This window comes from Phodopus roborovskii, unplaced genomic scaffold (assembly GCF_943737965.1).
Source record: "Phodopus roborovskii unplaced genomic scaffold, PHOROB, whole genome shotgun sequence".
Taxonomy (NCBI): domain Eukaryota; kingdom Metazoa; phylum Chordata; class Mammalia; order Rodentia; family Cricetidae; genus Phodopus; species Phodopus roborovskii.
In genome coordinates, this window is record NW_026126525.1 from 510,897 (window position 1) to 536,012 (window position 25,116).

General features: G+C 44.3%; 1 protein-coding gene across 1 annotated transcript in view; it reads left to right on the forward strand.

The window, feature by feature from the left end:
- The first annotated feature begins 23,194 nt into the window (after positions 1-23,194).
- The window catches only part of Tgfbr3 (transforming growth factor beta receptor 3), a 150,378-nt gene continuing 148,456 nt past the window's right edge, over positions 23,195-25,116 (forward strand). The window contains exon 1 of the mRNA XM_051198460.1: positions 23,195-23,279. Within this exon, the coding sequence (XP_051054417.1) occupies positions 23,216-23,279 (64 nt within the window). The 5' untranslated portion in view covers positions 23,195-23,215. The remainder of the gene's footprint in view (positions 23,280-25,116) is intronic.

A 25,116-nucleotide genomic window follows, 5' to 3' on the forward strand; every position in this document is an offset into this window, starting at 1 on the left:
GGGCTACCTGAGACTCCATCACAAAATGAAAACCTGTCTTTGAACCCCAGTCACTGTACAGCCATTCTGTCTGCTGTAATACCTGTAAGAGCTACCTGTGAAGTGGCTGGTGACATAATTCAGTGGGTAAAGGCACTTGCTGCCAAGCCTGAAGAATGAACCAAGTTGGAGTCCTAGGTCCCACGTGGTGGGAAGGGAGAAAGTTATCTTCTGACCCCACACTCTGGCCAAGGTATATGCGTGCTGGAACATATGCAGACACACACAAATGTAACTTTACAAAATAAAGTTTACTGCTAAGTAAACATTCTGTTTATTATTTGTTTATAGACAGAATATTCTGGGGGCTGGTTTTGAACTGACCCTCCTCCCCCCCAGGGCTCTCTGTGAGGCAAACCCTTTACTATTGGAGCTACAGCCCCAAGGGGTCAATTCACCTTTTAATTGGAAAGTGAAGTGTAAAAGGAGTATCAGATTTGTGTGGGTGATTGCACTGACTGCATTCAAGTGTTACAGGTGCGATTCTCTGGCACATGCATGCAAGGCCTTGGGGAAACTTCAGTGATGGAATTTAGGTAGCGAAGCAACGAAGCAACGTTTGGGGAGGGCACTCTGAATGCACGAAGCTGTAGAGAGGAAGAGGCCCTGTCTACAGGGCCTGCACATATCTTTTGATAACCAGAATTGGAAACCGAGAAAATAAGACCAAACTGGAGTAGAATGAATATCTGCTCAGGGGCTGCGATGGGGAGCGGGCTTATCTATGATTAAACACACACACACACAACACACACACACACACACACACACACACACACACACACACACACACGCACGCACGCGCGCGCGAACCAAATAAAACCCACATCTTCTCCAGAGGTCCCTGGTAGTTTGAGGGATGCAAGGAGAGGGAGAGTCCTGGTAGTAAGCGCCACATTCCTGGTACCTCACTCTTTTCCGTGCCAGAGATGTTCACCTGCCACCCCATCTCGGGCTGCATCCTGACTTCCTTTCCTTTCTTTCAGCCCTAGCCCAAAGGGAAGCACAGGCTGCAGCAGGCTCAACTGGGCTCATCCATCAGCAGGGGAGGAGGGGCGGGAGGAGGAGTTTCTAGGCGGCCGAGCCCCCGTGGCTCGCGGAGCCCTTCCCCCCGCGCGCTGATTGCAGTGGCCTTGCGCCCGACCCCGCCCGCGCGTGTGCGCGGCCGAGCGAGGGCGCCTCACGGGCCTGATGGGGGTGATCCAGGCTTTCGGGGACGCTGAGCGCCACTTTTCTCCTCCCTGGCAGTGAGAGAGAGAGGGAAGAGGGGGGAAAGGGCTGCTGTCCTACCAGGCCACTTTCGCTGAGCTATTCCACGAGCTCCCGGCAGGAGGTGAAAGTCCTCGGCGGGGTCCGGATGGCGCAGTTGAGCTGCGACTGCTGAGTTCGCGGCCGCCTTCGCGCGCTGGGAGCCGGGACTCGCCTCGGCTGCTCCCCCACGTCTCTGAGGACGCTCGCTCCTGGACACGCCGCCTGCGAGGTACGTGCGGGCTCGGCGCCTGGTCACCGGCTGTGCAGGCTGCGCGCTGCGGGCCGGTGCTTGCTTGGCGAGTTTGCTCCGGCCACCCGGGACCCCGAGCTCGGGACCTGGCTTTGATCCGGTCGGGTTGACGTTGAGCAGAACAGGGATCAGCGGCGGTCCCGGGTGGGCATCGCCAGGGAGGAGATCCCCACGGCCGCCTTCGCTCTCCCTCTCCGCTGTTTCCTAGTCCCGTGCAGGGCACACAGGCCATTGCCTTCCCGGCGCTTGACAGTGTGGGTGGGCGCTCGACCGTGATGGGTAGCAGAGGCCGCGGCCGCGGGACACGCGCGCCCAAGCCAGTCCCGGGTCCCCGTTGGCCGCGCCCTGGCTCAGGGAAGTCAGTCCCGAAAACGCCGCGGAGGACGCCCAGGTTAGCCCAGCCGCGCTCCAGCTGATGATAGAGGCTCTCTCCGGGTGTGAACTTGGTTGGGACAAACTTGGGACTCTGGGATATTGCTAGAAGAATCCATTTGCAAAGTTGCGCTTATTAGGACATCTGTCCCACTTTCCGGCACCCGGATAGAAGTGCAGACAGCCGGCGTGCCAAGCCCGAACTACCTCGGCAGAGTAGAAATTGGCGGCTGAGGTGTCGGTGCAAACGGCCGCCCTGCTCGCTGGCTGTGAGCTGGGAGGACCGGGTCCTGCAAGGTAGCTTTGAGGTTGGAGGAGTGCACAGATGTTCTGGACGAGGCTGGCGCGGAGCGGTGCACAGGTGTTGTGCCACGTGCTGCGCCCTGCGGTGAGGGATCCTACGAGTGACAGATTGAGATGGGGAACCAGATGTTGTTTTAAAGTTTCTTCTTCTTTTCGCAGAACTGAAAGGCTTGGGGAGAAGATCCCAAAATAACAAGGAAACCATTTCGGGTCCTTTAATATCCCAGCCGGTTCTTTTGGGGCAATAAAACGGGAGTGTATTGGTCCCCTACAGAGTCAGATAATGTCTTCACGGCAGCAGTTGGACTTAAGTACCACCCCAACTCTGGTTAAAATTTTGCGATTTTAGTGGGCCCATTTTACAGATTGCAGCTAGAGGCCACGGCTTTCTGCTACTTTTAACCCAAGAGCTTCCCTGGTCATGGTAGAAAGTACGGTAAGATCCATGGGCAGTAAATCCTTGGCCTTCTGTCTTGCCCAGCTTCCTGTTTGAGTTGAATGCATCTTTGAAGCACTAATTATCTGTGATTAATTTAGGTGACCATACACGTACTTTGCAGGGGCCAAAGTCCAGCTCCCCTGAGCCTGGCCCCAAATAATTATAAATAGAACTCTGACTTGTGTAAATCTTTAGTATTCATTACTTTTATTAATTCACCAGACATTGTTGATCAAGGCCACAAGGCTTCCTTAGGAAACAGCTTGAGGTTGGTGCAGGAGGTAGGGAAATAATTCTTGCCCCCCAAAGGGCTATTAAAGAGGACTTGATTCCATGTCATTGTGTCAGCTAGAGGATGTTGCTGTGTTTCTTGATGTTCTCTGCTTTTGGCTTGAATTCTGCATTGTTTAGCATTTCAAGGCTTTACTCTTGACATTGTTGTCGACTTTAACAGTTCCTATTGTGGTGGAATATGACCATCCCACACCAGCTTTGCTTAACTATCAGGTAAGATACACACATTAAAAACAAAACAAAACAAAACAAAAAACCCAATAAAGTCGTTAACTGACTTTTGAACCCCATGGCTTCAAAGGACAATTCCCCTGGGAAATGTATTGTTATTTTTAACATTAGCCAGTAGGGGGAGCACAGCATACTTACTGATGTCCTGCAGGCACCTAAACCTGTTTGTACTCTATGTAGCATGTATTTCAGAAATGGAAAACGTTATAGCCTTATCTAGCAAAATAACTAAGTTTCTGAGTTTTCTGTGGAGGAATGGGTTTAATTTCAGCTGGTTAAAAGAGGGGTGACCTTGAGGCCTGGGTCTGTTAAATGTGTATCTAGAACTTACGGTGATTCATAGGGGCTCTTTTTTCTTCTAGTTTGCTTTCCTTGCGATGTGTGCCTGTAAAATTTTTTTGTTGCTTGAATAATATTTCAGGTTATGTGTGAATCCTTTTGTAATGACCCCTCATTTGTCTCATGTATAAGAATTCGTAACTAAACTCATTCTTGGGGGTGGGGCTGATGAATTCACTGCCCTCACATTTATCTTTCACTAACACCTTCTAAATTCTAGATAGGAAGAGCTCATTATCCCCCATGTTCCTTTTACATAGCTGTGCATTCACCAGACATGTATGTTTCAATACAGGTTGAGTTCTCTCAGCAAAAATTTGTGGGGTAAAAGGGCTCTGGGTTTCATACCTTGGAATATCTGGGTACATATTGATCCCTTGGGAGAGGTGACCCAAGTCTAAACATGATTTGGGTGTCATATATATATCTGATGCCATAAAGGTAGTTTCATAAAATGTTTTCAGTATACCTACATTTTGACTTCTGCTAGTTACATGTGATCAGTGTGAAATTTTCCACCTGTGGGGTCATATCTGTGTTGAGAAAGTTTTGGGTTTTGGAATACTTGGGTGTTGAATTTCTGGATCAGGGTGCTTAACCTGTGTGGCAGTGGTTTGAAGTTTTGGCCCTTGTAAGTAAATGTGTCTACGGTGTGTTTAGGCAATTATGTCTGTAAATATGCGTGCAAAATACTTAAGAATCAACATGCTTGTAAATCAGCCAAACTGAATATTTTTTTATTAAGAGATTTCTGTCTTTGTAGTTCTGTTAGCAGGTTTTGTTTCTTGTATATCTTGTATTAAAGGTTTAATGTTATATTAACTATTAGGATCAAATGGACCATATTTCAAATCACCTTAAAATTTAGCCACATCTTTTTACATCGCAGCCTGTATTTGACATTACAGACTAGCATTTGCTCAGGGTCTCCTTTAGTCTTCCATTCTTCTAGCTAGTTTACTTGTTTCACAAATATTTATCAGCCCCCTGCTCCCCAATCAGCCCCTGTTTCTGGGCTTTGGAGTTTGTTAAATTAGAATTGTGTCTTCTGATAGCATGGAGTCACGATGGTTTGAGGATGCCAAGGCCTTCCCACAGATTGCAGTTAGTGGCAAAACTAATGTGTTGGAAGGAAACTATCTTCTTCTTTTTAAGACTCAGAGAAATTAATCTTTTCCTTTTGCATACAAACTTAACTTATAAAAAACCTGCCTGCTTAGAAGCGTAGGGAAGTCCTGTGGTGTCACTTCTGGCTTCTTTTAGTTCTCATGTGGTCTTCAAATTCTGGGGATAACAAGTCTATGAAATGTTCTAGTTTTATATTTTTACCTAAGGACAGAACAGGTAGAATTTAGAGTGAGACGTGTAAGTGATAATGTTACTATAGCACCTCCCCCCTGTTTTTGTTGTTTTAAATTAACCCTGTTCTTGATAAGTCGTTAAATTTTTTTTTGTGGTGTGTGAGTGTATATGTGTGTGTGAGTGTGAGAGAGAGTGTATGTGCATGTGTTTTTGTGTGTGTATGTGTGAGTGTGTGTTTGTCTCTGTGTGTGTCTGTATGTGTGTCTCTGTGTATGTGTGTGTGTGTATATATGTGTGTTTGTATGTATGTGTGTGAGAGTGTGTGTGAGTGCCTCCATGTATGTATATGAATCGTGTGCATGCCTGGTTGCCCTCCCTCAGATGCCAGAAGAGGGTGTTGCATCCCCTGGAACTGGAGTTACAGACCATTTATGAGCTGAACCTTTGAAGTGCAGCCTGTGCTTGTCGCTATGTGTCCCTTGCTCCAGCCTCTTTAGAAGTCATTTTGAAATTTGTTTTTCTATATTCTCATTGCTACTGAATGGAAAATTATGATGGTTGCATTTGTTGGTTATATGGAGAACAACCTGTCCACCCTGGGCACTGATTTTGATAGCTATTTAATTAGTCAATTCCTTATTGCCTTATACTTTCAAATATTGATTTTTTTCACATTCAAAAACCTTTGTGGTGATATTTTGTTTATGACATAACAAATAAAGTTTTCCTGAATATCAGAACGAAGAGCTAGCACAGTTAGCTATAGAGGCCAGGCAGTGGTGGCACACACCTTTAATCCCAACACTCTGCAGGCAGAGGCAAATGGACCTCTGTGAATTCAAGGGCACCCTGGGCTACATGAGATTGAATCTGTCTAAAAGAGAAACAGAGCTCACACAAAGATTTGGAGTGACATGCCTGTAATCCCAGCACTAAGGAGGTGGAGACAAGAGTGATACAGCTGGGCGGAGAAAGGAATATAATAAGGCAGGAGGAGATAAGAGAGAGATGCAGTCTAGGCAGTCGGTCTGAGGATGCATTCAGTCTGAGGATTCCTAGAGACAGGATCGCCCCTTTGATCTGAGGATTCATACAGGTAAGAACTTGTGGCTGGCTGTTTTGTTTCTTTGATTTTCATGTTTCCTTATCTGACTTTTTTTTTTTGTTAATACCAATTAGAATTCATGCTACAAACCTTAACTTTTATTTTTTATTTAAGTTTATGTAACTGGTTAGGTTTATGTTTTTAGAGGTCTTTAACTCAAAAGTAATTTTTTTCACTTCCATAGGAGTGTGGACAGTTATGGATATGAAAATGAGCCTAGGTTATATTAAAAACAATTACTGTTACTATTGTTGTTATTATTACATTGAGTTGCTGGGGTTTGTTTTGGGGCCTTCTGCATTTGAGGCAAGCACTTGGTCTCTGAGCAGCAGCCCTACCCACAAAGTTAAGGAACAATAGTGAGTAACAGATTTGGTGAGGCATCTGTGTCAGTAGAAGCAAAGGCAGCCCCATGCAGGAAGTCCTCTGGTTTCCCTTTCTTCAGACTCACGTGTGAAACCAGGCAGTGCTTTTTTGTAGCATTATGTGAAGACAAACTTTTGTTAACTTGTCCAAATTCTAGTGGGGCTGATACCATTTGGAAAAACTGCAAAAAGGATCCGGGTCCATTTCCTAAGCTCTATCTCTAGATTTCTTGTCTTTGTAGCATTTACTTTTACTTGTTAAGTGACTTGTCTGTTCTGTTTACAAAGACTCAGCATGTATTTCCAAGCACACTCCCTCTCCACCTTGGAGACCAGTTATTTGGATCTCCAGCTCTCTCAACCAAAAGTGTAATATTTTGGTTTTGATGTAGTATTATTCATGTAAATTCTGCCTCATGATACTTTTATTTGGCCCTCATTCTACATCTTTTCCCCTTCATTTTTTCAGGCCAGAGATGGAGACTTAAATAGGCTCACAGTTACTTTACACAGTGTAAGAATTGCCCAGAGTAGAGCCCCAGAACCACGCCTTTAGGCCATCCTAGTGCATTTGCTTTTGAGAATTTGTGTGTGTGTGTGTGTGTGTGTGTGTGTGTGTTATCTGTTTGTATCAGCAATTCTTATATTTTCGGTTGTGAGCCTAGCCTTTAATGGCTGAGCCATCTCTCCAGCCCACATCAGCAATTCTTTTGTATTAGCCAGGTATGGTGGCACATGCCGATAACAGGAGAATCAGAAGTTCAAGATCAACTTTGAAGCCAGCTGGCTACATAGATCCTGTCACAAAACAAAACAAGCAAGCAAGCAAGCAAACAAACAAACAAAAAAACCAAACAAATTTCCTTCCCAAACAAAAACAAAAATCAAAAACCCCCAAATCTGGGAAAAGAACTCTTGAGTGATGTGTGAAGAAGGTTGGCAAGTTTCATTTTTATTTTAAATTTAGTGTCAAATTGTTACCAGAATAATCATTTAGATTTCAAAATTATTGGATTTTGTAAATGGAGGTTCCTCATCCTACTCAGTCTTTCAGCCGCTTTAAAAATAACCACTCAGAGGCTTAAATTAATTACAAACTACTTGACCTATTAGCTTAGGCTTATTATTAACTAGCTCTTAAAATTTTAATTAACTCATTTCTATTTGTCAATATTTTACCACAAGGCTCGTGAGTTGTTACCTCACATCTTGTTTCTTTAGAAGCTGCTGGGGTCTCCCTGCTCCGCCTTCTCTCTTTCTCTGTTTCTGTTTGGATTTCCCACCTGGCTATATTCTGCCTTGCCATCAGCCAAAATTGCTTTATTCATCAACCAATAAAAGCAACACATATTTGCAGCATACAGAAGGACGTCCCCCATCAGGATTTCTTTAAGAAATTTCTTTAAGACTTTAAGAAAAGATAATGAAGAAATCTCCATTTCTTCTGTCCTTTGGGAGTCCGAGGGACCATGACTGAGGAAGGTCTGCAGGGCTGGGTATTGTTTACATTTTTTTTTGTCCCTCCAAACACATAATTCATTTCTCTGGTATATGCTGAAGGTCACATTTTTGTATAAAATTACAGAAGGACTGTTTGTGAAAACACACTTCTGTTGATTAGTCCCTGGAAAAAACAACAACAGAAAACCTCTTTAGAAAGCAGGTCTGTGAAGGGAGGGTCTTGGAGTGTTCTTGTTGGTCAGATTGTCCTGGGAGCTTGCTGCACAGAATGGCTGGTGTGGAGGGCCTGGCAGAATGTTGGATTTTGTTTATTACTGCTTTATCATTTTTATGGAAACTTTATGAATACTTAATTCCATTTAGTGTGTGAAGAGCCCCCCTGGATTATGTCATTCTGTTAGTATCTTTAGTAGTTGATGTGTTTTGACAGTATGTTGTTGGCCTTTGGATACACCACCATGCTGTTTGCAAATTTCACTTCATAATTATCTAACTGTGCAATAATTGCCAGAGCAGAATTGACTTATTTTTTTTTCCCCTTTCACATTGGGAAGGTTATTTGAGGCGAGACACTTTGACACAAAGCCTAAGTAAATATCATTGTGCAATCCTCACGGTGTTATTGGGAGTTATCTCTTTTGTGGCTTTTGTTCTTTTAAAACAAAACAAAACAAAACAAAAAAAAAAAAAAAAAAAAAAAAAACCACACTCAAACACAAAGCCTTCTTAGTATCCGTAAAGGCTGTGTATGTGCCTCCTTCTCCTGCATGACTTTGTACAGTGGGTTGACAAATTCAGTTTGACTGGGAGGGAAAGCACCATTGTCACTGAGCATCAGTGCAGTATCAGGTCTTCCCTGTATGGGGAGAAGTTTCTCATCTTCTAAATCAGCTTCTTGACTGGTTTGGGTCTACCTCCCTCTGCCAAGGCCTTTCTAGTCAGGCATTCATTTTTAGTTTTCTTTCTTTCTCTATTTCTTTGTTTTAGTTTTATGACTTTAGGGAGAGGGTTATATGTCATTTATTAACATACCACATGAGCCATGAATACTGTATGAGTAACAGCCCATTTCGGGAAGAGACTGCGCATCCCTGTCTTGGTCCCTAATCCCCCCTGCTCATTATTAACTATGGTTGCAGCCTGGTCACTGGATCCACGATGTTCTCTACGGCAGCCCAGGAAGGATGTACCTGTGCGTTGTATTTTACGTGGTCCTATGCTGATGGCTTTTCAGTTTGTGGCGTCTGTGTTTCCTTTGTTAGAATGTCTGCTCTCAGTTTTAGTTTTATGCAGTGTGTGGGCTGCATAAAGAGATTTCCTTTAGAAGGAGTTTGGCTAAATTCTTGAAAACGCCTCCAGAAAAGTCTCAGGTAGACACTATGCTGAATAGGGTGTGAATGGGAGCTAGTTGAACTCAAAGTAGGATTCTTTGGAGTTTAACTGGCCTGGGAGGCTGGGAAAGGGAGGGGTGTCTCTCCTATTGGAGAGCTGGGAGTAGATACTAGCAAGTCTCAGGAGGTATGAATTTTGGAGCTGCAAAGCTTGCTAAGGTTGAGGCTGTATCTGGCAACTCTTAGGACCCCAAAGATGATACTGTTCTCCAAAAGCCAAAGAAAGCAGTCTGTCTCCAATCACACACACACACACACACACACACACACACACACACACACACAAGCACATGCACACAATTAAGTCAAGAAAAATGGTCATCTGGGAGTGGGGCATCACTACATGCCCTAAGGGATCTGCTGGGTTTTCTGTTGGCTTTTGGGTGCCGTGCCTCTCTAGTGCTCTGTATCAGAAATCACAGTTTTAAGGCCAAGTTTTGCTTCCTATGTTTCTCAGTGAACAGAAGAGCAAGTAGCAAGGCAGCTTTTGGTGGTGCTAAGGGGTCGGGGGTTCTAGGACCCAGCTGGTGTGTTTGGTGAAGTTTTTTTACCCTCTCCACAGTGCCAGGGTAGAGTGCAAGGTTTCCTCACATGTTCCCCATGCTTTCTTGTAGTGTTTAGACTCATCAGTATTCTAGAAGCTAGGGGAGGAAATGTAGGACCCAAAAGTGAGAAGATGATGGAGGCAAGATGTGTAGGTAGCTAGATGATGTACACGAACACGTTGTCCTTCACATTGGGCAAAAGCAGCTAGTCTTCTTCCCTCCCTCCCTCCCTCCCTCCCTCCCTCCCTCCCTCCCTCCCTCCCCTCCCTCCCTCCCTCCCTTTCGTTCTGAACTCAGGGTCTCATGTTTCTCAGGCCGGTGTCAAACTCACAGTGTAGCAGAGGATGGCCTTAAACATCTGATCTCCCAGGTGTTGAGGATTACAGGTGTGTACCACCATGCTTGGTTCATGCAGTGCTGGGGCTTGAACCCAGGGCTTTGTGTTAGGCAAGCACTCTACCAACTAAACTACAACCCAAGTGTAGCCATTGGCCTTTTTGAAGTGCTTGCTGTTGGTTGCAGGATTAGTGGGTTCAGGAGACCCAGTTGGCTGAGAAACCTCCTTGTATTCCAGTAGGTCACACCCACCATGTTTCTCATCAGAACACCTTCCCAACCAGCTGCTCGAGTCTGCTCTTCTCCCCATGTTTCATCCCTGTAGTTTTCTCAGAACTTTTCTTCTCTGTCAAGTTCCTGACCTCTCTGCAGGCTTCCCTTTCACTATGGAGTCCTTGTGTGCTGGTGTTAGCACTAACACATTTCCCGTTGCTGCAATAAAATTGCTAAGACTGAGCGATGTGTATGGAGTGAAGGTTTCGGGAGAATGGGAGTCAGGGCTCATGCACCTGTTGCTGGTGGTGCTGGGAGATGGTGCTGACGCTGGTGGTAGGGCTCTACAGCATCCCCAGTTGGCACAAGGAGAAGCCAAGTGGCCCAACTTAGGTGTCTGTCTTTGTGAATCTATAGTCAGGGCCAGGGTCCTAGCTTCATGACCCCACTTTATTGCCATCTCATGGTGGCCCTACCTCCAGTCGTCATAGTTGGACAGAGATCTGGTCTCTTGACCCCTCATAATGGGGATTAAATTTCAGGGTCAGTTTTGGTGGGGACATTCAGACTATCAGCACTTTTCCACGTCCCTCTTTCTTCTTCTCAGTCTGTTTAGTTGTTCATATTTCCATCTTTGATGGGCATATCTATTTGAGAAACTTCTAGTTCTCCATTTTAGATTCATATTCACAGCAGTCTGTAGGCAGTCTCATGTGGTTACCATTAAATTAAGTTCACCCTCTAGTGTAGCACTCTCTCCTCCATTCCCAGGAATCTAGCTGACTTTCATGGTGTATACAACTGTCTCCAAGTTCTGATCACCACCAGTTCCCCCTAAGGCGAATCTCACTTTGTGTCTCTTGCATCACCTGTTTGTGATTCTGTTCTCCTTAACATGTCCTGGCTGTGTGGTTAGTAACTGTCAGCTACTCCTCCTCTGCTCTCCTTGAACCTCACTGTGTTTGCCTGAGACAATTGGTTTGCCCAGTATGTCATGTGTGCTCACATCTGGTTCCTTTTGTAACCACCCTTATTTCCATCCTCCGTGCCTTCCTCTTTCCAGGCGGTGTCACCCTTCCTCCTAGTGTGCCCTACTTTCCTTCTGAACTGTCTGTCACCAGCTCTTCTGCTGGAGCTTTGGTGGTGCCTCTTGAGATGGCTTCTCTGGCCAGTTCACAGGAAACTTTTATTCTTTTAGCTTTTATTCCTGTGGGCTTTCCTGGATCCTTCATTACCATGACAAAATGCCCAAGATCATTAACTTTTAAAGAGAAAAGGTTCTTGGCTCACAGTTTGGAGGGATCTTGTCCTATTGTTTGGGGGTAAGGCAGCACTTGTGGCGGGAAGTATGAGATAGCAAACTCACTCATCTCCTGTGTAGGCAAGAGAAAAAGGCTGGGACCTCACCACCTCCTCAGGTCTAGCGGCCCCTCACTAGGCCCTGCCTCCTGAAGGTATCACCACTCCCTGTGGTGCTCCTATGGGGAACCACGCCTTTAATAAGTGGACCTTTGGGATGGACATCCTGTTCTTCCAAGTATCTGAGGCTAGCTCACTTCCTGTGGGTCTTTAGGCAAGACAAAGAATCAAAAGAAAGACTAGATGGCTCAGAAGTTAAGAGCACTGGCTGCTCTTCCAGAGGTCCTGAGTTCAATTCCCAGCACCCACATGGTGTCTCACAACCATCTGTAGTGAAATCTGGTGTTCTCTTCTGGCCTGCAGGGATGCATGCAGAAGTAATGATGTATACTAATAAATGAATAAATTAAAAAGAGAGAGAAAGACTCACAGGCATGCTTTCTCTCTCTGCTCTGTTTTCTTAGCATTTATCTCCGGCTAACACACAGTTGTGTGCATGTTTATGCTCTGTCTCCAGGTCTCGTAGGGCAGGGATTTGCACATTTTGTTCCCTGTTGTATCCTGTATCTGAAGCCGTGGCTGGTGTGGATTGTTTGTTGAGTGAATGAATTAATTGGAAAAAGCAGGCCTTTGGCATTTGGGTAGCTGCAGTTCAGCATATACTTAGCTACCTGCTCTGCTGGGAGATGGAGACTCTGATTTTTTACAGCCCCATTGAAGACAACTGATGGTTCTCCTTGCTGTACAAGTGGTTTAGGGAGATTCCCATCTCACTCCAGCAGGCACAGGCTGTGGTTTCTCTTTGCCTGTGGTTTGCCCTAATTTAACCCATCCTGCTTAAAAGATGAAAAATAAACACAGCAGCAGAGGAAGGGGCTCAGGGAGAGGGTGGGTAGAGCCTAAGGCAGAGCTTCGCTGTGGCCCTGACATCCTCCTTTGGCTCCAAGTTCATCCTGTTGGCAGTTCATAAACCTTCCAGATTTGCCCTGCTTAGGGCCCATGCTACAATAGCCTGGAGACTGCCAGGCCTCATGTCTCTTGAGTGTTCTTTTTTTTTTTGGTCCTATTTTCTTTGAAAACAAATGTTCCACTTCAGGCAAGAAGGACACAAGAGGAAGTTACATTACCATTATTATTATTATTATTATTATTATTATTATTATTATTATTTGAGATGGCTGGACTCAAACTCAAGACCCTCCTGTACCACCTCCTGTATATTGGGATTACAGGTATACACCATCATACCTAGTTTTTACCATTTTAGGAAGTGTTTTTAAGATTAATTTTTATTACATTTAATTTATGTGTGCATGCATATGCGTGTGTGTGTGTGTGTGTGTGTGTGTGTGTGTGTGTGCTCAGAAAACAACTTTGTAGAAGTTGGTTTTCTCTTATCACGTGGGCTGTAGGATCAAAACCAGGTTGTTGGCTGGGCAGAAAGTCTCCTCTCCCACTGAGCCTTACCTGCCCCATTTTTAGTTTGTTCTCAGTTTGATGGGCTGTTCCTGAGGCTGCTTCTTGTTTCTGCCTGCGATGCTACCAAGGAATGGAGACTGCAGGGAACACCCTGGCCACCTCAGTAACTTACACCTAAGGCCAAGCAACTTCCATTCTGAAAGGACAAGTTTTGGGGGCCCAGGGTATGTGGGTCAGAGTGTGTCCAGAGTCATTTGCCTCCTGTGTCTATTGAGATAACATCAGTTTGGTTTCCACAGGGCTCTCCTCCACATGATAGGAAGGCCAAGGCTTTGGAGGAAGTTATTGCTCAATATAAAGCCAGCAGGGTAATTAACCCAGGGAAAAAAGATGATCAGATTAGAAATAAAATGATAAATGTATCAATATTATATATTTCTTATCACATATGGTATCATATATATCAACATATTTCATATCCTACATGGTATCACATTTATATCAATGATGTTTCATATCACATATGGGATATAGATCAATGTGATACATTTCATATATATATGGTATCATACATATCAATATGATATATTTCATGTCATATATGAAATAAAATGGTAGCTTCTAGTGACTAGTTGAAAGGACCCTAAACACCATTTCCTAACCCTAATGCTATCGCTAACCCTAACCCTAACCCTGTCTAAAACAAACTCAGTGTGTCTTTAAACTGCTCTGGTTTTCTTGTGTAGACATTGTTTGTTTCCCATTCCCCACTAGAAGGTAGACTCCTTGACAATGAGGACAAGTATAGGTCCCTATCCTGGAGCCAGCGTTCAACACACAATAATTACTTCTAAATGTTTGTTGAGTTGATGAATGAAGCAACATGTAACTGCTGACCAGACCTTGCCATGCTGATTTCAGAACAAAGTAACTTGTCCCTGTGTCAGTCCTCATCAGCTAGAACTGTCCCTTGTCCAATGTCCACAGTGATAATAGGAACCTACACAGCCTTTTTCTTTTTTTCTTTTTTCCCTTAGTTGTTAGCTATTTCTTTTCTGGCAAAGCCTCTGTTTATAGTGGCTAAGAGAATGGGCTGTGGAGTTAGACAGACTTGGATTCAAATCCAGGTCCAGGGCTTCTTAGCTTGTGACCTCTGTGTTGCTTAGCAACTTAAATGAAGCATCCATCTCTGTGGGTGGCTGAGAGAATTGAATGAAAAATTATGTAGCATATAGTAGGTACTCTATAGTCAGTCACTGAGATGCTGTGTGGGGTCAGAGAGGAAAGTCAAGTTCAGGATTCTCATAGGAAGGGGCTAAGGCACATGCTTTCGAACAGTTATAGCTGTTAGAAAGCAGTCTGGGAGGAAGTAGAGGGCCAGCTGTGGAGTCTCCTAAATTGTTGGTGTGCCTGTCTGTAAGAGACTGCAATAGGTATGATCCATCTCTAACAGTGTTGGCTTGAAATAGGTAGCAAGGAACACATTACACACAGGATATCAGGGCTGGGATTAATTACATGTGGTTTTTAGAATGAGGAGGGAGGAATGGATAGAGGTTTTTTCCTTTTCTTTCTTTTTTCTTTTTTTTTATTTGAGACAGGGTTTCTCTGTATTATTTTGGAGCCTGTCCTGGATCTCGCTCTGTAGACCAGGATGGCCTAGAAGTCACAGAGATCTGCCTGCCTCTGCCTCCCAACTAAAGGTGTGTGCTACCAACTCCCGGCTATGGATAGAGTTCTTAAGACTTTGAAGACTAGCATAAAATAGCAGGTTTTAATTAAAAACAAGTAAATTTAAATCTTTATCTATCTATAATGGAAAATAAGTAAAATGAGCAGATCTGACAGAAGTTGGATTTAAATGCTTTGCTGGGAGCATACTGCATTTTTGTTTGCATACATTCTCAATAACAATAGTGAGCATATCATTAGTGTCCTCTTCAACACTGTGTTGTGAGGTTGAATGTTTTCCTTGGACAGTTTGTTGTCCTGCTAGCCTTTGCATGGCAAGGCGTTTGAAACTCTCACAAGAATGCATAATGCATGGAAGCTCATTTTCTGTGGGGAACTCCTCTCAGTTGTCAGTCACATGATGACAACCGTATGGGAGGTATAGAGAAAAAATACTTTTTATTTAATCCATTCATATTAAAGATGAAGAAAGTTAAAGCCCAGAATGTGCCTTGTAAGACCCTTGGATGGCAGAGCTCTTCCCTCTTGTCCTTTGGGCATACTCAGAATTCTTTCTTATATCTGCCTCTTTGCCTGTGGTTCATTACTGGAAATGTTCTAACAAGTTTCTGGCTTTCCATACATTTCCTATTGCAATGTATATAAGAGAATCTTTCATTCTTTTCATAGTGCTAATAATCTAGCCCAGGGTCTTAAGCATGTTGTAGGCTTGGGCCTCACCACTGAACTGTTCTTTTGTGCTGGTTAATTTTAGCTGGAGTCCACCCAGTGCCTTGGCCAGCATCTATTGCTGTGAAGAAACACAGTGTCTTATAATCATGGTGGCACATGTGGTATTGGAGCAGTAGCTGAGAGTCACACTGATCCACAGGCAGAGGGAGATACAGAGATCCTAGGCCTGGCATGGCCTTGTGAAACCTCAAAGCTCACTTCAAATGGTTCAAAGAATCTTCCAAGTAACACATTGCCTCCAACAAGGCCACACTTCCTAATCCTTCCAATCCTTAAATAGTGTCATACCCTGACGACTAAACACTCAAATGTATGAGCCTATAGGGGTCCTTCTTACTCAGACCTCCCCCTGGGAAGAACCTCAGGTGGATAATAGCCTCTATCACATTGGCCTGTGTGCATGTCTGTTAATTGACATTGATAATGAAGGGACCAGCCCACTGAGAGTGGTGCCATCCTTGAGCAGGTAGGCCTTGATTGTGTAAGAAAGCAGGCTGAGGAAGCCATGGAGAGCAAGCCAGTCAGTAGTGTCCCCCATGGTTTCTGCTTCAAGTTTCTGCATAGAGCTCCTGCCTTGGCTAACCTGAAAGTCAAATAAACCATTTGCTCTCTGGATTGCTATTAGTCAATGTTTTATCACAGCAGAAGACAGACAAGAGTGCCTGCTCCTGTCACAGCTGAGTCAGTGACCGGTGCTTGCTACAGTCTGGGGAATGAGAACTACAGTTGAGAATATGCAATATAGTGAACCTTCCTAGAATCCTTGCAGCCTATGCACTAAACCTTCTTGATGACAGCTGGCTCCTCATTTTGAATAGATTTGTTGGTTTGTTGGCCTTGCCACGCTGAGTTCCACAGTGTCCCTTCATAAACCTCTGCAGATTTGGGAACCAGCAGGTAGAAAAGGATGTACAGACCCCTACCTCAGCCATATCCAGGCAGCAGCTTTCCAAGACGTTGGAGGGTGTTAGGGCTTGTGTTTTTTCTTATTGTTTTGAGAAAATATCCCCCTGTGTAGCTCTGGCTGGCCTAGCAATTGCAACTTAGATGAGGTTGGTCTTGAATTTCAGTAGTCTTCTCCATCATAGCAGGAAGCAACCTAGAGCCTTTTTGAATGCTGTGATGTCACCCACCCCACCATGCCTGGCTCAAGACTCTTTTGTTTTATCATTTTATTTATTTAGTGTGTGTGTGTGTCCATAGCACACATCCATAGCAGCCATGTTGAGGTTGAAGGGCACTTTCAGGAGTTGGTTGTCTCCTGCTACCTTGTGGGACCAGGGGCTCAAAGTCAGGCATGCGTGCAAGCTCCTCTACTTGTTGAGCTATCCTGCTGACCAAGGATTTGTATTTATGTTGAAAATATTTTTTAAACTATTTTATTTTAAAATCATATGTATGTGCATGTCAGTGTGGGTTGTGCTTCTAAGTGAAGGTGCTCATGGAGGCCAGAGGCACAGGGCCCTCCAAAGCTGGAGTGACAGGTGGCTGTGAGCTGCCTGATGGGTTCTGGGAATCAAATCTTTAGTACCTCTCTCTCCTCCTCTTCTTCTTTATTTTTTCAGACAGGATCTCATTTTTCTTTTCTTTTCTTTTCTTTTTAGCCCTGATTGGTTTGAAACTCTATATAGAATGGGCTGGCCTTGAACTCACAGAGATCTGCCTGCCTCTACCTCCCAAGTGCTGGGTTTAAAATTGTGTGCCACCATGCCCAGCTATGACCGTTTGCTGATAGAAGTTTTGAAATTCTAGGAAATAAAGTCTAATCTCGAAATTAATAAGTTGCTCTAAGTCAGTATTTATGAGACTTTTCACTAGCAGTTTGCTTATTATAGTCGTGGGCATATGCTTTAGCCACTAAAAACAATGGTCTCAAGTGTGGGTGAGAAATCAGCCTGCGAATTTGAATTAAACATTGTCTTCCCTTACCTTGGACATCTCTCCCCGTTTGCTCTCCTCAGAGTGATGTGTTTTGCTTCCCTTCTGAGCAGACCAGGGAGTCCATCTGAACAGACTTCCTGCAGCAGCTCCCTCTCCAGGTGGCCAGATGGGAGTTGCAGACATCATGTCCAGGACACTGACACAGGCCCCCGATGTGGAGGTCACCTCAGTCAGTGTGACTGCATCAGGGGCTGGCACTGAAGTGGGATTTGGAAGCTCGATTGCTGGCTGCAGCTCTTATTTATGTTATTCTGGGCTCTTCGGCTCGATGGTTTTTTCCCTCAGTCCTTTCACCTTTGAGGCTCTGTGGGCTCACAAGCCCTGTCTGCAGCTCTGACTTCATGCCAGCTTTGGTGCTAGAATGTTCTAAGTTTTTACCATTAATCACAACATTAAAAAACAAATAGAAAAAGGAAAATTCTTAACAGTCACGCACATGACTGCAAGCCAACCCAGTGTGGGCAATCCTTCACAAGGCCTCTTTTACTAGGTAATCCTAGGGTGTGTCTAGAGCTAATCATCACAGAGAGGGACATCACAGGTCCCTGACCCTGAATGCAGACAGGATGCAGGGACCACAAGAAGAGAGGAGGAGGAAGGGTCCTGAGATGTGGGATGGAGAAAGGACTTCAGGGATGCCAGAGGGCATAAGATCAGCTGAGATTCTCAGAGCAGGTCAGACACGAAAGGATGGAAGGCAAACTCACAGTGGAATATCTTGTCTTTCCTTTGTGAGAAGCAATAACAAGAAACTTGCCTGGGCCACACAGTGTGTCTGGAGATGCAGTAGCTTTCAGCATAAAAGTCATCATTAGTGGCCATCTCACCTAGAGAGATTTAGTGTTATCCTGAGGCCCAGGATTAATTAAGTCCGAAGCTGTGGCTACCAGTGCTGGCTGACAGGAATTCCAGGTACCGGGAGTGAGCGAAAAGCTGAACCTCGCTTTCCCCGCTTACACCAGGCCCCCTCAGAGCTCTTGTCCTTCCAGTACTTGAGAAGTGGAAGCAGAAGGGTTGTTAGGAGTTCAAGACAGATCACCCTCAGCCTTTCTAGACATTCTAAGCCAACTGGAACTCTGTGGGGACCCCCTCTCACCTGGCCCACTCACCCTCTCCTGGCTAAGAACATCAATGTAGCGATGGGGGAACTGAACCCCATTACACCTTTAAAAACCCAGATATGTCTGATTAGACCCCTGGTGGAGAAAGAAACATAGTGTTGGAGCTCCACAGTTTGTTGGCAATTAACATAAACTGATAAGGCTGCAGCCTCCATCTTTCCCCCTCCACACCCTTGTGGGCCCCTGACTCCTGGTCTCTAGGCACCTAAACTCACTCCCCTAGCAGCTCCTGCTCAGCCCAGAGCTGAGTTTTCACAGTGGGTAAATTGATGAGGGAAGACTCCCCTGAATTTGGACAGCAGGTTTCATGAGAAAGCAAGCTGTGCAAGCGTGTCCCTCATTTCATCCTCTCAGCTCTTCGTGGGCATGACAGATGTGATGCGGTGACCGTTTCAAATGACTGTGAGGGACCACAACTTGGAACTGTGGGCTAAAATACTAATTTATCATAACAACAGAAGTGAAATAAGGACACTCAACCAGTGCTGGATGTTTTAGGATGTGGGTCTCCTAATAATACTTCCTTTGCAATTCTTTCCATACTGTGTAATGCCATATTTGTAACTTTGTGTCTTTCTGCCAGACTGTAAATCTGTAAGTGTAAAAGGCACACCTCTTGTTTGGCCACTATATTTCTATTACCTGGTGCAGGGCAAACAGTACATACAGGTCCGTGGACAGATGAATGGATGCTTGAGAAATTCAATGTCTTACTCCAAGAAGCAAATGGCATTGCTTTCATTTGGCCAAACTAAACTCCAAAAAGGCAGCAAGCAGATTGGTTCCTTTTCACATTGCCACACCCTTGGCATCTTGACCAGTTTGCCTGGCACACAGTTGCCTTAAATATTTGCTGAATATCGACTATGCTTAGATATGATTCCAGAGATTTCTCATCCAAATCCACTCCTCCACCTCTCTGGGTACCTGAGTGATCCAGCTTCTCTGTGTGGAGGGAAGTTTGACAGTAGCCATTGTGGGGCTTCACCCATCTGTGTACGGGTTTAAAGGGCATCCAGGTGTTACCAGACATCAGTCACTGCTCTGTGTCCCATTCCCCCATGCCACACTACACACTGATGTTGCAATCCACACTGCTGTCACTGAATAATACATTGAATAGCAGTCAAAACAGTTCTCCCTGCTTTGTTTAACCATTTTCAAACCCAATTGTGTATTTATTAAAAAAACAAAACAAAACAAAAACCCCACCTAGTTGATGAGAGAGACGGTGGTCATGGGCATGTTGTAACCCTCAAGTGTAAGATTAGAGGACAGTTTGCAGGAGTCAGTTCTCTGTGGTTTCCAGGGATTGAACTCAGGCTGTTGGGCGTGTACAGCAAGCACTTTTGCCTGCTGAGCCGTTTTGCTGGATCTGTTCATCTGTTCATTTCTAAGCCATCAGAAATTCAGTGTGACTCAGTGCTTGAGCTCAGGCAATGCCATTTTCCCCTGGCAAAGATGACCTTGACTTTCTTGATCCTTTTGCCTGTACCTCTGGAGTGTTGTGATTTCAGGCATGAACCACCATGCCTGTTTTATGGTGTTACTGTGGATGGATGGAGTGTAGGACTTTATGTGTAGTGGGCGAGCATTCTACCAATGGAGTAACACCCCATTCCTGCTCATGGCAGTTTTTAGTTCCACTCACTAAGTCAGCCTCCTTAAAATCTTCAAATTTGGGTCAGTGACATAGCTCAGCCAATGAAAGTGATGCCGACAACCAGAGTTTCATCCCTGGACCCATGGTGGGAGAAGAGCACTGTGTCCTGAAAGGAGTTCTCTGCTGCATGAGTCAATGCTGTACCCAGTGTGAACCTGTGTTTGTGCTCACACACATGCACGCACACATGCCTTAGCCCAGAGTAGGTTTTTTTCTAAGCAGCTCCTTTCAAACCTGGGTTTCAAACCATGGTGTTGTCAAGGATTTGGTTGAGTAGGCTTTCCACAGCTAATCCCTGTATTTACTTACCCACGTGCTTTGCTGGATCCCAGGAATGTGCAGCAGCCAGCTCAGATTAATGGCCTCTGAAACCCACAGATTTAGCGGCACTTTCTTCTTCTTTTTTTAATCCGTGATTCTCTCCTCATTTTCTTCTGTTAATTTGTGGTGCTCACAGCTTTCATTTCCTCTCAGCCAAGCACACCGCCTTGAAGCTTTGAATGGTGAGCAGAGAGACCACTCTACGGTAGCCTCCAAATTGTTCATAAAGTCATATAGCTCATGAGCCCAGAGACATTAGATGATGTCACAGAGGGTCAACAGCCCCTGGTCCTTTGCTAAGTGGATATACAGACCCTTACAGGAAAGAGGGGCTGGTGGTTCCTGGTTTTTATTTCAAAGCTTCAACTTTTGGAAGCCTAGCTCCACCCAGCATTCTGCAGAGGGCCCCAGCATTCCTTGAGTGTCGGCTGGAGGGTTCCAGCCAGGTGGAACCCATGTGATTCCCTCTCTGTTCTCCTGTGTCCCGAACTCTGTCACCACACCGGGGAGATTAGACAAAAGTCCTCTGCAGCTTGCTTTCTTTTTGAACAAGTTCTATTAAAGGGGGACTTCAGTTCAAAGAAGCTCCCTGTTTGTTCACCACAGCTGTGTGGAGTTCCAACTTGTCTTGGACTTCCTCAGTGATGTCTTGAGATCCGGTGTGAACTTGCTGTGGTTTGCCTTTGGGCATCAAACTGTTTAGCTTGGCTCGATTATATAATAATTACATAATTGCCCAATATTCTTGTCAGCAATTTGCAGTCCGTATTTTTAATAGAACTACTTGCCTTTCTTTCCACGGGTTCCTTCAGAACTGGTATAAGCTCCTGGATTAATGCAGCCCAGCCCCACAGGCTCCGTGCAGACGTGGGCAGAGTGGCATGAGTCCTGTGCTGCTTGTGGTCATTCGCTCCATAAAAACCTTCATGTAAGACACATCTTCTGACTGTTCCTTATGGGTTTTGCTTTACTAAAATTGCTGCTAGTGTTTGTTGAAATGTTGTGTCCTTTGAGAGGGGTTTTTTTTTTTTTTTCATTATTAACCCATTTAGGAAATCTAGTTTTTCAAAGAGGAAAAACTGGGACAAACTTTGTTGTTGTTCAGTTCTTAAGTTAATAGATATTTTCGTAAATCTGTCTGGTGCACCATTGAATGATAGTGAAGGAAATGTGAGGCTTCAAGGGGAAGCTGAGGTCAATTTCGTGGCTTCCAAATCAGTTTTCTAACTTAGTCAGCATCACACCGCTTCTAACTAACTGAGCATTGTGCCACTCACCGGGCCTTCATCTCAGCCTCACTGGCCACTTTTTCCTGCCGGTGTCAGGCTCTTTCCTGTAGATTCTCCCCAGTGCAATAAACAAAACTTGCTGAGCAGTAGCTAAGAATTACATAAACCGTCACACTCTAATCTTTTTAGTTATCAGTGAGAAGACCTTAAAGAGAGTGGAGTAGTGATCAAAGTAGCTAGCACTGATTGATAGGTTAATAGATTGATTAGTTGCATATAATCCATAAGTCATTTTTCACACATTTCAAACAAGACAACAAATCTCTCCCAAACATACATTTAAAAATCACAAAACTCAACTGGGCATGGTGGCCCACACCTTTAATTTCAGAATTCAGGAGGCAGAGGCAGGTGGAGAGTTTCTAGCCAGCCTGATCTACAGAGTGAGTTTCAGAACTGCACAGACTATGCAGTAAGATCTTGTCTCAAACAAACAATACAGGCACACACACACACACACACACACACACACACACACACACACACACTACTACTACTACTACTACTATTTTAGCTCTAGACAGGAGTGGGTTATAAAGAACCTTCTAGATCACCTGGCCCAGGACTAAGTTCATCTTCTACGGGACAGAGGAGCAGTGAGGGTTTTTCTCCTTTTTAATGTTGGTCGAAGAGGTGAAATAAGAGCTTTGTTCTTTTATCTCTCACCCACCCCTCTCTCTGTGTATGTGTGTATGTGTTCCGGATCAATTCTCAGTGTAATTGATATTGGTGATAACACTGCCATTTTGACACAAGGCTCACTTTCTAAGAACTATTTCTGCTTGCTGGCACTTTGAGCTATATGTCCAGTGTGTCACTGTTTGATGGCATTCTGAGCTGCATGCCCAATGTTCATTGACTGTTTCAGTAAGTGCAATGTAACTGCTGATTTGACAGGTGACCTGGAGTGTCGGTAATGGGCCTAAAATCTCTGCACAGAACCAAAGATCTACTAGAGTGTGTTGGTACATGCCTGCAATACTAGCCTTTCGGGGAGACTGAAACAGGGGGGCCTTTTGAACCCCAGAGTGCTGGGCTAGCCTGGGAAACATAGAACCTGTCCCAAACAACCCCTTTCAACTCCCCAAACGTTTAGAATGTCAAGTGTAAGCATGTCACCTTCAAAACTATTTTCTGTGAAAGTCTTTGTTAGATAATCCCCAACCCTTGCCCTGGTTTGTCTAAGTGCTGTCCTGGTATTTCTCATGACAAATTGTTTCTCTCCAGTACTTCTCAGAAATTCCCCATTTAACTTTTAACATTTAATGTGTGCTCATTTGTGAAATTTCAACACTGCTTTTTCACTGAAATTTGTTTATTTTTATAGGCAATTTGAAAATTGCAGAGAGGGATTTTTAAGGCCACATCTGACTTGCCAAGTTCATCTTTGATCTGAAAAAACCAAAGCTGCCTGACTGGAGGGGACTGACTCTGTTGGAGAAATGGCAATGACGTCTCACCACATGATCACCATGTTTGCCCTGATGAGCTCCTGGGCTTCTGCAGGTAATTCTCATTCTGAATTGCTTGCTTCGTATCTTTTCTTGAATGCCTGTTTTCTTTTCCTCCACACTCTCTTTGGTTAGAAATATTTAGGCCATGCTATCTTTTTGTAAAACATGAATATTTTATGTTCTTTAGGCAAATACAATCCAGATGCATAGTACGTTTGCCTATGTTACAGTTCACTAGACTGGGGTTAGACATTCTAAAGTCACCAAGTGGAAACCCAGCTAACCTCTGCTGAGGCAGGCAGACAGCAAGGAGCACCACCTGATATCGTTACATGCATAGATGATATCGAAATAAGAATTTCACGGTTCTTTTTATTCTTTTCAAGGAATATCCTTGCAAAACAAATAGATCTTCTATATAGGGTTAGCACTCTTATGAGATTTGGGGAGGAACGTGTTTAGTTTCTGTGGCTTCAGATATATGAACAAGAACCCTTCAAGAAGAAGAGGGAGGTCTAGAGGTGGGTCAGAGTGCTTGTCTTGTCTGAGTGAGGCCCACACTGCCATCTCAAGCTGAAGGGAAAAAAAGAAGGGGGGGAGGGAACTTTGTGTTTCCTGGAGACCATCAGAGTGTAAGGGTGGTGTGAAGGGGAACAAGCGGCTGTGTTAGGAATATCATCCTGCAGCCAGCATCTTGGTGCTTCATGTCAAGGCCACATGACAAATTTGGGAGGTTTTGTTCTATTTTGTCGCCATTTGCTCTACGAATATTTTGCAATGTGTTATACAAAAGCAGTTCATTGGCTCAGTTCTGGGAACCAGCAGTCCTCAACAAGAACAGCATCGACTTAAATATGTACTACAGTCAGCCACTGAGCTAAATAAGCATAGTATTAAAAAAAAAAAAAAAAGAGTAAAAATACCTTAATTTAATAAGCTCATGTGATCAAAACTCTGAGCGAGGTGCAATTATTTGTGACATTTTGTAGGAGATAAAATGAAAGATGAAGACACTTAGTTCATCTACACAGACTTGTTTAGCTGGGGCATGGAGAGTCCAGAGTCTATGTCCCCATCTCACGTGGATGGAAGATAGTATCTGACCACAGAGGCTTCGCAGACAGATGGGGCTGTTTGCAGACAGACCGTGGGGAGGCCAGTTGGCAGAAATCAACGTGTAAGACTGGGGATCAGAATACGGCCCCCCACTGTTGCAAACATTTTGAAAGACAGTTGTTTTTCTTTTAAATGCCAGTGTGTGAACTTCAGCTGCCCAATCTGTTAGTGTGACTCTCTGTCAGCAGTCTCATTTTATGTCATCATTGAAGAGTTATTTGCCTTTCAGTGTGTGCATTCAAATGAATCTTTTCTTTCCCTCCCTCCCTCCCTCCCTCCCTCCTTCCTTCATTCCTTATTTTATTTGTTTATTTTTGAGATGGTCTCTCTATGTAGCACAGGATTGCCTGGAACACACAGAAATCCACTTACCTCTGCCTCCTGAATGGCAGGATTCAAGGTAGCTACCAGCATGTCCAGAAAAAAAAAAAAAAAAAAAAAAAAGATGTTAACATTGAAATGAACTAAGAGGGAGGGAAAGCACACAAGCTGTGATAAGGCATGGAGCTGTGCTAGGTACATGCAGAGCACATGTCAGACAAAAACATTACTGAAGGAGGGAGCTGCCTCATGGGAACGTGGGGGTGTGATCGCTTGTGCAGCTTTGATAGTTTTGATAGTGAATCAGTCTTGCCAAAGACTGCCTTTCTCTTTCAGACCATCAGGGGAGAAAAATGTACTTAGTCATATATATAAAATGCACATATATTATACACATATGTATGTTATATATATGTGTATATATGTATATCCAAAGCTTTGCAGAGTAGAAA